Genomic DNA, 15,989 nt, shown 5'->3' on the forward strand with positions numbered 1-15,989 from the left:
TTAAGCGCAGGTTTTGGGCCCTGCTATTTGGTCTAGAAGCTGAACCTATGCGCTGCTGAGAAGCTCACGGTAGTTCGCCTCAAGTTAGCTCAACCTGCTTGAGAGAAGACATCAAATATAGACTCCCGGGAAACCCAGCCCAGCAATCGCATCCACCTTGACAAGATCGGCCCGCCAGCATTCTTCGATAAAGCTCTGCGCGCCAACTTCCCGGTGCTGCCACTGCCCGGCCACGCGTATGACATCATTTGTTTTCTTTTGAACTTTGTTTTCATTTGAACTTTGTTTTAGTCAATTACTGTTAAGTGTATTCTTGTATGTTTGATCCGCGCCGTTTCATTTGTATATCTACTGTTAATTGCTCGTATTTATTTGTCTTCATTATTGTGTTATATTAAGTTCAAGTGTGTTAGTCTGTCTTGTGTTTTTTTAAATTTTATTTTATTAATTTGTGTAGATTTATCAGCCGATAAATATCTTTTTTTTTTTTTTAACTCCCGACGCTGACTCTTTCACTGTGTTCGCTCGAGTATGGAACGACCAACCAGCCTGTCTACCCCGTCGATTGACTTCGCGCCGACGACGAATCGGTGACGGCTGTGACATACTCTCAAGAGGTTTCTGAGTGACAAGTGACTAAGTACGGATCACAATTTGACATTACATTTCTTGCATTTCTTGCACTGGAAATGCAAGAAATGTGTTAGGAAATCAGTTGTTGTGGAGTTGAATCTATCGCCCCCAGCATTCCTGTACCAGCTAATAAATTACTCTGGGTAAACTAAATAATTTGGCATGAAATGTTTACGTGTAAGGTCCGCCAAGTTCGAAAGTATTGGCAAGTATTTTTCCTTTTTGCCAATACTGAAACGTTTGATCAGTGCATGTAGCTGAGCACTGAAGCAGCAGCTCTACTTCAGTAGATGCCCATACAGGAAGTGTTACACCAGTGAAAGCTTCGCACAATGGCTCTCATTCTCTCCCTTTTTTTTTGTGTGTGTGTGTGTGTGTGCTATGGACAGGCAAGAGAGCACGAGCAAGAAAAAGAGCATACACACAATTGAGTTCAAGAAACAATACCTCTGCACAAATACTCACACTGCTCTACTTAAGTCCCTTCGCAGTTTCAGCATTTTTTCATACGATGCTTCGTCGTTTTTCCGGTTCTGAAGACAAATGAAGAGAAAGATAGGAAGCAACTGAGTCACTGCAAGCTAAGAGCAACTTGCATTTGTTATAAAATTATTGTGATGACATGACCAGCAGCTGCATCTCTATGTGGTGCACATGGTGCTAAGTATGCTTTAGGGCTAAGAAAACAAAGATGAGTCTTAATGCAGCTCAATCACTTTCCTTCCGCCTCTCCGAACAAACAAACAAAAAACAAACAAACACACGCACACTCCTGGACACATGTAAACACACAAGCAAGTAAAATGTTTAGGTCGCAAGGATCACACTCACTTTTCTGGTCTGCATTTTTTCTGTTCTTCTCCGGAAGGCGACATACGGGTTACTGTTATTTGATCCATCTCGCTTTTCAGATTTAACTTGAGGCACCAGGGGGCATTGCTACAAAATAACGAAGAGAAAAAGAATTAATGCACTTCAACAGCCAGTACTAATGCATAAGAGCACAGATGAGCACAGTAATCTTGCCAGTCTAAGCCTGCTGTCACAACATTTGGGAGGGAAAATGCAGCAGGGCACTCGTCAATTGAAGCACAGCTCACAATGTCGACAAAGAAATGTTGACTCGCAAAAAGTGTCAGCAAAGTCCACTATATAGTATACTGAAAGCCACAGTTTGACCAAAAGTTGTGACCTCTTATTGCTCGATAAAAGGTAAAAGAAATGAAAGTAATATATAATTAGGCTCTCACAAACACACTTAACGTTTTTCTGCTAAAAGTCACTGACATACTGACATTACAGACTGATGTGACGCATTTCTCTAACAAACAGAAGTGAAGGCCTTTTTGAATTACATGATGCCCCTTACACTGCACAAAAATCCTACTGCTGAGGCGTGTCAGCATCCCTGTCCTGCTGATGTGCAGTTGTTAAAAGCCAAGGCCACATAAGCAGTTTCATGCTCATGATACGAGCACCTGCTTTAGCAGCCCATTCATTACGTGCAGCAACTTGTTTAGATTACATCAGTGATCGTGCTACATTAAAGTGGCAATTCAGTTTCTTCAAAACATAATTACAATCCATCATTCATCATCACACTTCGAATTACGGACTTACATGTCCCTAACTAACATTAAGGGGCTGCGAGAGACGCTGTAATGATGGCCTCCAGATAAATATAGACCATCTAGGGTTCTTTTAAGGTGCACCTAAACCTAAGTATGCGAGCATTTTTGCATTCCGTCCCTTTCAGAATGTGGCTACAATGGCTGGGAATCGGACCTGTGAGCTCTTCCTCAGCGAGTATCAGAAAGTCCATTGTAGGACGAAGGCCATTCCCGGCGACTTCCAATTACAATGTTAAGCTGCGTTACTCTAATCAATGGCCAGTCAACACCCAGCTAAACCTCTTTCTCATAGTTTACCAACTACCCATTTTTGATCTCCAATCCATACTGCCATTTTTGTTCCACTGCTCATTGCATAGCTTGTCGCACACTTTCAAGTTTATCTGCTATCCCCTTAGTTATATTATAACGATTATATGCACAGTGCTGGCACATTGGTGCTTTCTTTTGATTTCATTTCTTCCACACAGGTTCACAGCAAAAGGGTTTATGCTACCATTAATTTTAACTGAAACAGCACGAAGCTCTTAAAGATCATCTACGTTCAACCTATCTGAAAGGGTTACAAGTAACATGCTTATTACAACAATTTACTGATATACATACCGTTCGTAACCTTTTATTGAGCCAATAGTCATACACCGCAATGATGAGATCATCATCTTCTTTTAAAAGCGTCTTTGCCTCGTGCAACGTAACCACCTGGTAAAAGAAAGCAAAACAACAAATGTCAACTTTTAAGACAACGTAAGTCTCAAATATAGCACCACTGTAACCAACAGGATATTCGGTAACACATAAGCAGCAGTAATGCGTGTGTGCTCATTTCAGACCTGGTGCGAAATAAGCCTTAGAGCCATGCTGCTGATGGCTTGTGAAAATGAAATGTGCATTTCAACTAAATTTATCTTTTCATTTAATATGGACTTCTAAATATTACTTAAAACACAGAAAGCTCACAAAGAAATTCTTACAGAAACTATCTCAGGATGACTGTTGACAATAAATAAACGCCAAAGAGAAACACTAAACAAGCTTAGACTGACAAAGTATTCTTTCAAAACTCCATATTTACTGATTTAACGATAAGAGGCTAATTATCAGGAAAGACAATGAAAGCTAAAATTTCTGAATTTCACAGTGAAACCACAGTGCCTGCTTGCCAGGGTGACACCACAAATTTGAAAGTATTTTCTCGTATCTGGGTCATGGTGGATCAAGTAAATGATTTTTAATCTTTTTTTTTTTTCAGACCATACAGAATTTCTGAAACTCGCCTGTGGAAGATAGCTTAATTCTAGTCATTGAGCTCGACAACTCGAATAGGCGGAGATTAGTTGCCAGAGAAATCGAAATGCATAATCAACTAATGAACAAAAGTTCACTAATTAACTTTTGAAGGAATTCCTTTACAGCACAAATTGCAATTTACAAATTGCAGCCAGAGAGTTTGCAAGGCGTATTTGAATGAATTCCTTTACAGCACAAATTGCAATTTACAAATTGCAGCGAGCGAGTTCGCAAGGCGTATTCACTCTATTTCCAGGATGACACTAGCAGATATATTCATTCCCAAAGCATGCGATGAAATTCCTGGGTGTTCCAGTAACCTTTGTGCTTCAATGCACAGAATGGCAGTTAATTGAAAACGTAAGCGTAACAATAGTGTATGTTTACCGCAAGCTTTATTTACAGCGCATATCCCGAAGCCCACGTGATCCTTAGAATTCGTTTCAAGTGGATATAGCCTTGCAAAATCACCATCTAAACTTAATAAATTGCAATATGTGCCATAAATTAATTAAGAATTAACTGATGATTCTTGTTAATTAGTTGACTATGCAGTTTAATTTCTTGTGCAAGTGATGTCCATCTCTTCCGAGTAATCCAGCTCAATTTCTCGAATTAGGCTATCTGCCATTAGCAATTTTTAAAAAATTCTGTATAGTTAAAGAAAAAAGAAAAGCAAAAAGAAAAACAAAAAAGGAAAGGCCCCCCCCCCCCCCCCTCGTATATTTTAGACAAGATACGGCTTGCAGACCTTGTGTGCTTTTGCACAATCAACATCTCTCGAAGTTGGGGTCGTAATCTTAAAACGATCGCATTCGGTGATACTTTCGCAATAAGCGTCTACGATCGGCACAGTGCCAGGAACGCTATCGCCGATGCGTCCAGAGCTAGTCGCATGATATCTTGCGGAAAGTATCCTCAAAGCTGCTGGAACGTCATCATTGTTAGCGCGACTGGGAGCTAAGTTTACTGTAACTATACACGCTATCTCCGGGGCGCGCAACCATAGCGCAGAGAACGCTACTGACGTGATATCGAGAACACGAGCGTTGACACTAAAAAAAAAATAAGAAAAAAGAAAAGAAAAAGAATGCTGCCACTCAGGTGACTCAGCTGAACACTAACTGACGAGACCTTGACGGCTCTGGCAACCATGCAAGCAAGCCTTGCATGGTTGCCGGCGCACCGCTGATGACTGACAGTGATTTACAGGAGTAAACGACGCCTAATTCACCACTGGCGCTTCTTCGGCGGCGGCGACCCTAGCAAGAGCACCCTTTCTCGATAAGCGCACGTAAGGTATATATCTCTGAAAGAGAGAGAGAGAGAATAAACATCTTTATCTCTGAAAGAATCCTGCAGCGCAAGCTTCGATGCGCAGAGGGCACGAAATTTGCATGTACAGGGTTTCCACGTCGAAATCTCTACACGTTCTGTACAGCGACAAATTCCATGTTATGTTTCCAAAATCTTCTTCGCTACGCAGCAAAACGTGGTGCAGACCGCCGAATGTGTGTATACATACAATTATAATAATTGAATTACCTACAGCCTCATAATTAAATTAAAGTGTAACACTTCTGCCACGATGCTATGTGCCATGTGAGGCTCAACCCTCTCAGAGGTTATGAACAATGACGCACAACAACGCATCAAGCAAATACGTCTCCCTGTGTGTTACATGGACTACGCAAACAGCAGTGGTGCATGCAAGACGTTTAACATCAACTCACCACTATCGTATTGCACTAAACGCTGAACAAATTACGCATGATTCGCCGCCAACATCACCGCTAATTATCGTCAGTCAAAGCAAACAGCATACAAAGCTTCACTTAATCTATTCCCACAGCGCATGGGATCACGATAGCGTTTAGGGCCCCTTGTCGCAGAAAATCCGGCGCCGGCGGTACGCATCGGCGTCTGGCGGAAATAATCATGCCGAACCACATCATCCTGAAGCACCCCGACCACACAGGCCCTCTGCGTGGACGCAAAGCGTTAGTGAACCTAAATTGAATTTCTCAAAGTAAAATCCGTCAAAAATATCGTAAAGTACGACTTACCCATGACCTACAGGCGTGATAGCGCTGGATTGTAATTTGAATATACGAGAAAAAAGCCTGATAAGCTGCCAGGGATCTTTGAATGCTATCGCGTTCCACTCTTAAAGGCCAAAGCTTAAGTGTCCTCCAATGCTGATAGTTTTTGGCTATAGTTTGGTTCTAGGCAACATTGAGGGTAATATTGAAAACTGAGCCTTTCTAAATTTTGTACACGCGCATGCCTCGGGGCAACAGCAAACAAGTAATAAAATAATTTTAAAAAAAGGTCCCAGGGCCCTCACATTTTGACATAAGACGGCTTAAATTGCTCCAGTAAAAATATCTTCACAGCAATGCATTTGGGTTTAAAAGTGAAGCTGCCTTTAAGGAGATAAGTGTAAGCTTGGGCTTTGTAAGCTGGCTTTCCCACGTCGTGTGGTGCAGTGAAGCCTACTCATAAAGAAAAATGATGCGAACGGAGCCTGATAACGCTATCGCGTTCCACTCTTAAAGGCAAAGCTTAACCGTCCTCCAATTTTATTTATATACGTTTGGATTCACCGCTGGCGCAGGACAGTGTAATAACCTCAAGCGCAGGTGCGCGTCAAGGACCATGTCGCAGTGACATGTTCAGGTCACTGTATTTGATATATTAGGTTAAACGGCATGTGCTAACCACGTATACCACTTTTGTCAGACGTGTACTCATTTTACTGACGTTAGCTGCAAGAAAAAGATATCGGAAAGGTTGCGGCTCCTAGAGCGGCAGCGAGGGCTCCAGAGTAGGGCAACTCGATGCCAAACCAACACCCTCTAGACCAAACGATCACATTCGGAAGCATAATGCCATCAGGCAGTGGGTTAATCTTCACGGAGAGCAAATTAGTTTTGTAAGTTACAACTGTCGCTGCGCCCATTGTTGCAAAAGCGCATTTGTGGTAATCCTATCCTCAACGTCGTATCGCGTTGGCCTTCGAATAGCAGACCAAAAATCTGCCCTGAAGATCACGCCCGTTCGATGCACTTGAAGTTCTGTTAAAAGGAAGAATGTTGTGACCGAAGCTCTTGGCAATTGCTATTACAGTTTTATGTTTGCTACAAAACGTCAAAGAAATATCAAGAAACAAGCCGCGCAACTCGCCTGACCAGCAAACATGGTTCATTATACTAAAGTGCTTGTGCGACCAACACAGGCACGAATGGCGTTGCTCAAATGTGTAAATGTAGAGCCTATCTGCGGTGCATTTCAATTTTGGAGCGCTACGGTATGCAAGCACAGCGCCACGGCCGCTCACAGCGCTATCGGCATCTTTGTGCCTTGCTTTGTGTTCAGGCACATTGTAACTCCCCTACATGCACTAGTCCCACAGATGTGCCAGTTTGGGATCGCCCATTTTGGATCAGATCAGCCAGTTCGGGATCGGGTTTTAAAGCGAAGCTTTTTTTGTCTCTTCTCTCCACTTTCCGGGAGCTGCTGCTGTGATGGTCTTGGCGTGCGTGCCGCTGAGTTTCTTGCAACACCACCAGATGGCGCTCACCTCCACGCATCTCGGCTGGTGACGCCGCGCTGGCGTTTCAGTTTGTGCGTATAGCGCGTGCTGTGCTTGCTTTCCTATGTGACAAACATGCAGGTGCTGGGCTGCGATAGTGTAAACACAACAATCGTTCATAACCTGAAGAGAGCGCTTGGAGCTGGCCTCTCAACAGCGTGCTGGCCACGTATGCAGAAGGAGCACGTAAACACGCACCAGCAAAATGGCTCCCAAGCGTGCTCTCAGCGTTGAGGACACCCAGGCCCGAAAGAAGCGTCACGCGGGACAGGAGCGTCTTTGATATGCAGCGAAACGTGGTGCAGACCGCGAATGTATGCTGGCTCGAAGACGTGAGGCAAGGCAACAACGCGTGGCGGCTATGAAAGATGACGAGCATTGTGAGCACCACGACCAGAAGCGACAAGCAGAACAATAATTATCGTAAATCAAAGCAAACAGCATAAAAAGGTTTGCTTACATCGATTCGCACAGTGCGTGGGATCCACATATCTTTTTTTTTTTTAATTTCGATTGGCTCCTTTATACAAGCTCGCGGAAAAAAGGTAATCGCGGTTGAATTTTTTGTTTTTGTATCCCGATCGGCCTCAAGGCTCGATTGCGAGTGCTGTATCACACTAGCCTCGGCAACTTCAAAAGAATGAAATCGAGACATCATACCATGCATGTTGAAGGCAAACATTTATAGACAAACGGGTCCGGCATTCGCCGCTTTAATGCACGTGCGAGGTGTGGTCGTATGTCGTCTTTGGTCACTCAAGAGTCCGAATAACGTGGGTGTGCTGAGGTTCTCTGAGATGTGCCGTTTTATAGTAAAAAAAAAAAAAAAAAAAAACGAAAGTTTTGGCTTTCAAGTCTGGTGTTCCCCGCTATGGTGCCCGCGGTGATCCAGCAACTTCCGAGAAGTGGACATCCGCGCCGAACCAGAGCCGTGTGGCGTTGGTATGATGACCTCCATCAACTTATATCTTAACGAAAGACGAGCATCGGACGCACCGATATTACAAACGAGTGACAAGGTGAGGCAGAGACGCATGCAGAAAAAAGAAAGAGAGAGATTTCTGGGGCTGGCAGCGCTGCCCCCGCTACCCACAACACCACGCAGGCCAATTCGGAGACTGGATAATGACGTAACTACTGTTCCATGTACCGTCAATATAAATTCAAACGCGAACAGGAAATAATTGATCAGAATGCCTGCAACATGATTACTTGTAACTGCAACATGAAGTGATATATCCTCCTGTACAAGGATATATTGAAAGTGAGTCATTTGTGCCTTGGCGCATTGCCAACCGAAAGATTGGACGGCAATTTTGATGGACTGTCATAATTACGATCTCGCACCAACCACCCTAACAAAAGCAATAGCGTTTCTCTCTCTCTTTTTTTTTAGAGCGCAGCCTTTAGGCGCCAGTTCCTGCTTTGAGCGTCGGCCTCGGCGTCCCTCGTATCCGAGCGAACGCGGAGCGCAGCGGGAGATGAAAGACGGCGAGCAAAGAGAGCGCGAGGAGGAAAGCGAAGGAGGAGAGTGGCGAAATGGGTGACGAGGAAAGCGGAGTGCCGGACGAGCACCGGTGCAAGATTTAGGTGTGGACACTTCTCGGCTTGCTTGCTAGACGCGATCGACCAGATAAAGTTGCAACGGCGCGCGTCTATCGGGCCGCTGACGGCAGAGGATACCTATCGGCGCAACTTCAGTTAGAACGCAGGCGAGAGCTTGCCAGGACAAGGAAAGCGCGCATGCCCTCTCCCCCACGTTCTCCCCTCTCCCCGGTGACCTAGTTTCGCGCATCACCCAATCATTTCGGATTTCCCGCGAAGCGCCGGTTGCTATACCAACGGGAGATTAAACCAATAGAAAGTTTTCTGTGTTGAAGTTGCGCGTCGTACCGCCGATAGGTATCCGCCGCAGTCACCGTGCCGATCGGCGCGCGCCTTTGCTACTTTATCTGGTCGATCGCGTTTCGCGAGTGTCCTCACCTAAAGAGTAATATCTTACACCGTGCGTACGAGACATGTTCAACGACGGCAGCCAGGCATGCGGCGAGCGCTATGAAAACTTATGGAGCGCTATGAAAACTTATGGCGAATTCCATTGGGTGAACAGGAGCACTCAAAAGCACGCTGAAAGTGCTCGTTCCAGAGGCGACGTGTTTCAGTGGCCGAACAGGAGTGGGAGAGCCGTCATCCAGTGGTAGAATAAGAGCAGTTTCGCTGCGCCGAGAGCAGTCCGGCCTGCTCTCACCTGAAAAGCGGAGTACGAAGGAAGTCACGTAACTTAAACCGTCATATCCTCCTAATTTCTTTTTATTTTGCTTCAGCCGGCGCGCGCGGCGGCAATGGCGGCAGCCAAGCGTAGTTGGTGTTTTGGCACCGCCGAATTTGACGTCGGTGATACGAGCGAGCTTCGCAGCGATTTAGCGACAGATCCTGGCATTCCTAGTCCGCCTAGATTCTCGTCGGCTGCGCGAGGGACAGCGTCAGCAAAGCGTCTTCGCCTAGCTGCAGTGCTTGAGACGCTCGACGGTGACAGCAGCGAAAGCTGCTGGAGCTTATCTTCAGATTCAAGTTGCAGTTTCAGATGATCTTTGCAGGCGGAAACGTTGTGGGATGCATCGGCGCTGCACAAAAGTATGTAGTACGTGGTCGCAAACGGTGACAGCGCGTTACGCCCGACAGATCAAAAGTCGATCACGCGTGTTTTGCCGCTTTCCTTCAGAGAATGGTGGGACGTCGATTGCTTTAGTTACATGGTGCATTTCTCCTCACACGTCGCCCTCCCACCTGCTCTCAGAATGCACGCCGTATTCCAGTGGCGGGTCGAGTGTCCCTGCTCTCACTGCGCTGCCACCCGACTCCACACTGCGCGGCGCCCTGCTCCTCTTCTCCCAATGGAATTCGCCATAAGAGCTGGTGTGGATTTCGGACCCATGCGCATGCGCTATTTCGCTTGCGCCGCTAGAGAATGCGCTCCGCGCGAGCCACGCGTTCCCGTGTTCACGCTTTTTTTCTGAACAATCAGCGGCGCAACCGGTGGAAATGCTTCGTTTGCCGCTGTGGCTAAACGAGCTGCCCTAGCTAAGGAGCCTACATTCAAGCGCTACATGTAGGCTCCCTAGCCCGAGCAGAGACCCAGCGCCGCCATCGTGAAGACCCTGTCGTTCAGAACCAAATTCTTTGCCACAACATATCGCGAATTCAAAACACCCAAACAGCTGCGCTCAAAATTCGCATTAGGGAGTATCGTAATCGTCGGTAAATTTTTAACGCGATAGCGTTAAGGGCCCCGTGTCGCAGAAAATCCAGTGTCGGCGGCGGCGTCCCGCGAGCGAAAAATTGCGTATATATTCTATACTGCCCTAAAGTTCTGTCACCAAGTTGCTCACACGTTGTCTTACATTCTTTACAAAGCTATTCCTCGGAATTTTGAGAATGACAGCCCAAAAACAAATGCCATGAAACAAAACTCCGACAGCGCGTGCCTTTTATGTCAAATCCTAGACTGAAACAGTGACCGACTGTGAATGTGTATCTGTGCTCCCTTTCTTTATCTACTTTCCTGTCACTTTACCTCCCCCTCCCCTCTCTCCCTAGCGTAGGGTAGCAAACCGGATCTTCCCATAAGGTTAACCTCCCTGCCTTTCCCCTTCAGTTTCTTAGACTGAAATGTTAAAAAAAAAACGAAACAATAACAGAAGATCGGCCCACGAAAGAGGCCGTGTTTCTACCAGAAAGCTCGCCTTCGTGCATAGCGTTTCCCAGTAAACATTACGGTTACATAAGCTGCAGTTGCCGGGAAGAGTGAGAAGCAGTCAGGGATCTTTGAATGCTATCGCGTTCCACTCTTCAAGGCGAAGCTTAAGCGTCCTACAAGTTTTTTCTTGCGAAGACAGTGCAGGCAATCTTTTTCCTTCCTCCCCATTTAATTTACAGCAAAACAAGGTAGCAGGCCCCCAATAATAAATTAGCCACCCGAACAGTCTGAAAATCTACGCGCACACACAAAATCTTCGCAGAAAAGACTATGGCCTGTATATACGTGTGCGCATTAACGAGCGACCGCACACTGAGAAGCAGGACTCACGATCGTGCACAAATGTTAAGACATTAATTTAGTACATTCTGGTAAAAACAAATTTTGGGCGATTCGCGCATTTTTTTCTGGTGTCCGCCGCTACTGCGCATTTTGGCCAGCAAGAACTGTAAAAATTTAATAAACAAATTTACCTGAGAAAACGACGAGACGGAATCCTCATTCACTGCACTACCCTTGCAGATCTGTTTGATTGGATGTTCGAAGAGTCATCGTAATCATTCTTTGCAGTGTGAAATCATCTTTCCGTTTAATTTTGACAGCCGGAACCGCACAATCAACGCAGTACTAAAATTAGGCCTTTCCCCATACACCGTGACCAACACGAATTTTGCTGGATATGGGCAACCTGCGCTGCAACTTCGCGTGCCAGCAGCAGCGCCATAACACACTGCCTAGCGAGCGGTAGAAACAGTTTTAAGCAGCACATGCTGCGATTTCGCGTTATCAATTCCACCGCTCACCTCGAGGTACATGTGTCCAGGTTTTGGCCTGACTGGGAACCGGCGTGTTAGAACGTATGAGCGCATGCGCTTTTCTCCACCGCGCATCAGGTATGGTCAGAGCTTGGCTCGATGCATAGAACGAAAGCTGATACAGGCGCGCGTCTGCTATCATCCAAAATGTGGTACCATTTTCGGAGCCTCCCTATCGGATGGTGTCAGCATATTTCAGCTGCACATCCAAACTGCCGTAGCGCCTCCTGGCCAGCATTGGTTCCCCATATATGCAAAGAACTGGCACCCCCAACCCCCTCGAAGAAAAAAAAAAGTTTTCTTTTTAAATTTTATTAGATGCAATCTTCTACATGGCAGGGACTGGCCGTGATCCCGCCGTCTGCTCCGTACAATAACTGCTCACGCAAACCGTAGCCGAAGTAGAAAGGATACAGTAGAAAACGAATGCGTTCTTCCCGCCGGCGGTTACGGCTCGCCGCGTGTATGACCGCCGGAGAAAAGCGAGGGCACGGCGAGAAGGGACAGGAGAGGAGCGATGTCGTCACTTCCGGCACAGCGACCCTCCGCGCCACGCAAGCCGGGTCCGCGAACGAACGCGCGCGTCCTTGAACGCGGCGTCACGCGAGCGTGAGGCTGCCCAGCCGCTAGCGAACTCGCACACACGCCTTGTTTCGAGTCTCGCGCTCGCTTTCTACCTTCTCACACGCGCACTACTCGATACGCGCCGAAAACCTCTCGCAACAGGAACGGCCAGTGGGCAGCGCCAGGCAGGACATAAAGGAAGAGAAGGAGATGGCACTGGCGAGGTGAACGCGACGAGCCGTACGGTGCGAGAAACCCGCCAGAGACGCGGCCCAGCCACTGCCCCCGCGTGCGTTTCGTCTGAACTCGCGACGCTCCGAGCTCCATTACAGTAATGGTGGAACGATGCTCGAGTATGGCAGGCGTAATAGTGTTCTGTTCTGCTCTCCCCTCTCCCTCCCCTCCGCAAGTCTTCAATACTCTCCCCACTCTCTTCACGCAAAAGAAAACGAAACTTTGCCAACTGCGATTGTGCGAAGACGCGCATTGAAGGGACGGCTGGTGCGCTCGCAGACGCCTTTTCTCCCGTACTGAAGGCCACACTCAACTATCCGGCCTTCCGCCGGCGACCGGATCGGAGGAGTGGGGCGACGAGACGATGGTCTCTGTTCAGAGGTCGATAAACGAGTAGAAACTGCCACTACTACGGCCGCTTCAGTGCGCCGCTCGGGCGCGGGTAGGAGTCTTTATGAAATGGCCGTAAAACATTTACAAAGAGAGAGGGAACGACATTATCTCATATATAACACCGCTACATAACACATTCTAGACATTTCTAGGTAATGTGGCAACATGAACCAAGATTCTAAACGTGACTGAATTCGCTTCTAGACTCACTAGAAGCACCTAGACATCTGGCGTTGACAATGAGTAATTAGGTCTCAGCCCCCCGATAAGTGGTTCTTGAGGGAAAGGGAAAGGTTGGCGCTATCTTCTGCAGCCCTTGAGGGAGCACGGCTCAGCGCCAATGGTCTCAGCCCCCCGAATAAGATAGAGAGCAACACTCTCCCTCCTCTACTTTTCAGAGTACCCTGACTGCACGCACGTTGCCTCACCACTCGCTCTCTCAGTTCGCATTATTTGTTAGCGGTGATAGCGCTGCGCAGCAATGCGATCGACGCAATATCAGGATTCGCGATCACCGCGATTGCGGGGCTGCACACCACGATCAAAAGCCAACTTGGCGCTGGCACGAGTCAAAACAAAAAACAAAGCGCCTTGTCTGTCTAATCACTTCGTCCCGTCAAAGCGCTGTTTGTTCCCATCCTAAAGAAATCATAAGGCGCTGCCAGCCGTATGCGTTTCCACGGAAGTGGTGCAAGCACAACCATGTGATTCCGCTCCACAAACAGGGAGGCACGGATAAGCCCCAGGCATCCTCCCCTGCCCTCGCTCGCGACTCTGCCGGCAAGTTAAAATAATGTTGCTACCTTTAGTTTTATTCAGGTGGCTTAATTGGGCCACTGGCGGCAAGAATACAAAAGTTACTTTTATATGCGCTCCAAGACCAGCAGCACAACACCCTGCACCGCGCTGGCAATCTTTCGCTGATGATTGCCACAGCTGCCGATCTGGCGCAGCATGGTGCCATTTCGGTCATTTTTCTGATTTTCGCGCAATTTGGCTCAGCAATTTGCATGAGTACCAAAATGGCGCAATTGGCGCAGGATTCCCACCCTGCCAATACTGAAATGCTTCCACCCGACTATGCAAGATAAAAACACAATACATGAGCTGTACCTGCGTTATATAAGCTGTGGCTACAGCAGACATTCTTTAATCTAAGGCTGGCTAATTTGACTCCAACTAATTCAATTTTTCCACTAGGTTCTATGGGTTAAAGATTTCGTTACTTCGATCCTGAAATTAGCCCTCATCGAATAACTAAAACTCGACTGGGTCGCCATGAACGTGCAAATCCAAATGATGACCCAAATAGCTACAGTGTCTGTCCTTGTGGTGCCAGGGGTCAGTGAATGCATCAACGACACATTATCTCCCACCAAAAATTCAAATTTTTGGCTTGCCCTAGAAAGATTTGCAAGCGAAAATGACAGCTCTAAATGATTAATGCATTTACTCAATTCTAATATTGGAAAATTACAGTGCCTGAAAAATGTCAGCCAGCTATTGTTAAGTTTCTATCTTTCAAATTCAGAGATAGCATATTTTCATCACGCAGCAAGCTGAAAAGTTCTAGAATATTCGTCAATGAAGATTTCTGCCAGACAGACAACCAGAAATTTACAAAAAAAAAGCTTTTTGATTACAGTAAAGCCAGTGGTCATCAGTTCTCCGTGTGATATAATAAACTGTACATAAATAAGAAATGCCATGTTTACTCTCCATCTACTTTGTCAACTTTGTGAACTTTGTTAGAACCATAACCCGAGTACAGACGAGGGCACGTCAAGCTCTTCGTTTGCCAGTAGTGACACATTGGTATCCTAACAATGTGCAGCATAATACACCTCACGCAGGTTTGTCTTTTTTTATTCACTAACATTAGGAGAAATGCTAAGCAAATGTGAAGCTTTATCTTCTGTTGCCAACACATGCTTGGCTGATGTCGTCATACTCACAGAAACCTGACTGTCCGTGAAAATCGGGGATGACAAACTGTCTAACTGTGGCAAAAGAAACATAATTTATCGCTATAATCGGGGTGTCAGATCTGGTGGCAGAGTACTCATCGCTGTGGTGGATAATCTTGTTTCCAGCTTGGTGGTACTCAATATAGTACAATTGGATCTCGCTTGTGTTAGTACCCGAGTGAATCATCAAAACATGATACTTTGCACATGTTAACCCCAAGTGCAAGTTCAGGTTTTTGTGAACAGTTGCGCGACATACTAAACAATCTATTACGTTTTCCCCACACTTCCTTACCACTCTTACGTGATTTCAATGTCCCTAATATAAATTGGTCCATCTTTTACCCCATTGTTACAGAATCATCACCTGAAAGCGCAGCCTTCATAAGATTATGCCTACATTTTAACCTCACGCAGCTCGTTTCCCAACCAACTAGAATTGGCCCGCCATCAGCTAACACACTCGATCTAGTTCTTACGACTGTCCCGGAAATTATAAAGTCACCCAGTCTGTTCCCAGGTTTGCGCGACCACTCTTTCATTCATTTTTTTTTATAACAGCCCCTGTCACACAGAGAATAAGTGCCCCTAAAACAATGTGCGATTACACAAAAGCAGATTATACTACAATTAATAGAGAATTTGAATTTTTTTTAGAGGATTGTATGCCTGGTTTCTTTGATCGTACCGTTGAACAGAGCTGGAAGCTTTTCAAAAAGAAATTGGTATCACTGATTAATAAACATGTACCAACACGTATAATTTCCGAAAAGAAGCGCTCGCCTTGGTTTACCACAACATTAAAAAGGCTGCTAAACAAGACGAAAAGACAGTTTCGCCCAGCAAAATGTGCCAACAACCCTGCACATTGGCGCATCTATAGTGACAGCCTTAAAACTTATCGCACCATTATCAGACATGCCAGACAGGTTTTCTTTAATGATGCACTCCTGTCCCTCTTGACCACTAACCCATCAAGATTTTGGAATAGCGGTAAGCCCAGAAAAAAGAATGCGATATCTCTTACAAATTTCAGTGACGAACCTATATGCAGAGAATATTGTTGCAATGTATTAAATGAAGTGTTCGCAAAATCATTTTCCGAGTGCT

The 15,989-nt window shown here is 46.1% G+C and overlaps 1 protein-coding gene across 1 annotated transcript in view; it reads right to left on the reverse strand.

Annotated features, from left to right (window-relative positions):
- Positions 1-15,989, reverse strand: part of LOC119455579 (enhancer of polycomb homolog 1) — a 72,189-nt gene that overhangs the window by 28,978 nt on the left and 27,222 nt on the right. Inside the window, exons 4-6 of the mRNA XM_037716980.2 lie at positions 2,871-2,966; positions 1,465-1,572; positions 1,099-1,166 (exon numbers count right to left, since the gene is read on the reverse strand). Coding sequence (XP_037572908.1) covers positions 1,099-1,166; positions 1,465-1,572; positions 2,871-2,966 — 272 coding nt within the window. The remainder of the gene's footprint in view (positions 1-1,098; positions 1,167-1,464; positions 1,573-2,870; positions 2,967-15,989) is intronic.

The sequence above is a fragment of the Dermacentor silvarum genome, chromosome 6, assembly GCF_013339745.2.
Source record: "Dermacentor silvarum isolate Dsil-2018 chromosome 6, BIME_Dsil_1.4, whole genome shotgun sequence".
NCBI classification, from domain to species: Eukaryota; Metazoa; Arthropoda; class Arachnida; order Ixodida; family Ixodidae; genus Dermacentor; species Dermacentor silvarum.